This window comes from Octodon degus, unplaced genomic scaffold, assembly GCF_000260255.1.
Source record: "Octodon degus isolate 3935 unplaced genomic scaffold, OctDeg1.0 scaffold05012, whole genome shotgun sequence".
Taxonomy (NCBI): domain Eukaryota; kingdom Metazoa; phylum Chordata; class Mammalia; order Rodentia; family Octodontidae; genus Octodon; species Octodon degus.
In genome coordinates this window covers 250-1,009 of record NW_004529588.1, presented here as the reverse complement: position 1 = coordinate 1,009, position 760 = coordinate 250, and the positions used below count along the sequence as shown (strand labels likewise).

Below are 760 nucleotides of genomic sequence, written 5' to 3'. Positions count from 1 at the left end.
ACCTGTAATCCCAGCTCTCTGGAGGCCGAGGCAGGACTTTGCAAGTTCGAGACCAGCCTGGGCTACAAAGTGAGCTCAAGGCCAGCCTGAACTGCAGAGCGAGACCCTGTCTCAAAAAAAAAAAAAAAATCTTAGCTATGTGGTTGGCTATAATTCACCTATCTTCCTGTAGGTGGTATCCCTACTGATGAGGAGCAGGCGACTGGCCTGGAGAGAGAGATCATGCTGGCGGCCCAGAAGGGACTGGTGAGGAGAAACCCCTATCTGTGATCGCTGTGGCCTTGGATGGGATCGGTGGTGTCCCTGGGAGCATTCAGTTGGCTTGGAGGAACAGAGCCCTGTGGCCCCTGCAGGGAGTGGGGTAGCTCGGCGTCCTGGCTCAGGGCTTGTTGTATTTCAGGACCCGTACAATATACTAGCCCCAAAGGGGGCTTCAGGCACCAAGGAAGACCCTAATTTAGTCCCGTCCATCACCAACAAGCGAATAGTGGGCTGCATCTGTAAGTAGTTCATGACTGTTTTCTCATGCATTTGTTTAATAAAGTCTTGTATGGGATGCGCATAAGCTGCTTCCAGTTGTGTGTGTGTGTGTGTGTGTGTGTGTGTGTGTGGTGACTGTACTTAAAGAGTATAGACAAAAAAGTATAGATGCATGAATGTCCAAGGGTTCTGGCTCTCAATCTTCATGTTGTGTGAATGTGTGTCTCATCCTTACTGGAAAGAGGCATGACAGCAGCAAGACTGGCTCGTTGGAAGGGTG

At 50.4% G+C, this 760-nt stretch overlaps 1 protein-coding gene across 1 annotated transcript in view; it reads left to right on the top strand.

Annotated features, from left to right (window-relative positions):
- Positions 1-523, top strand: part of LOC101561928 (cytochrome c oxidase subunit 5B, mitochondrial) — a 1,301-nt gene extending 778 nt beyond the window's left edge. The window contains exons 2-3 of the mRNA XM_004648840.3: positions 173-246; positions 401-523. Of these exons, the coding sequence (XP_004648897.1) occupies positions 173-246; positions 401-508 (182 nt within the window). The 3' untranslated portion in view covers positions 509-523. The remainder of the gene's footprint in view (positions 1-172; positions 247-400) is intronic.
- The last annotated feature ends 237 nt before the right edge of the window (positions 524-760 follow it).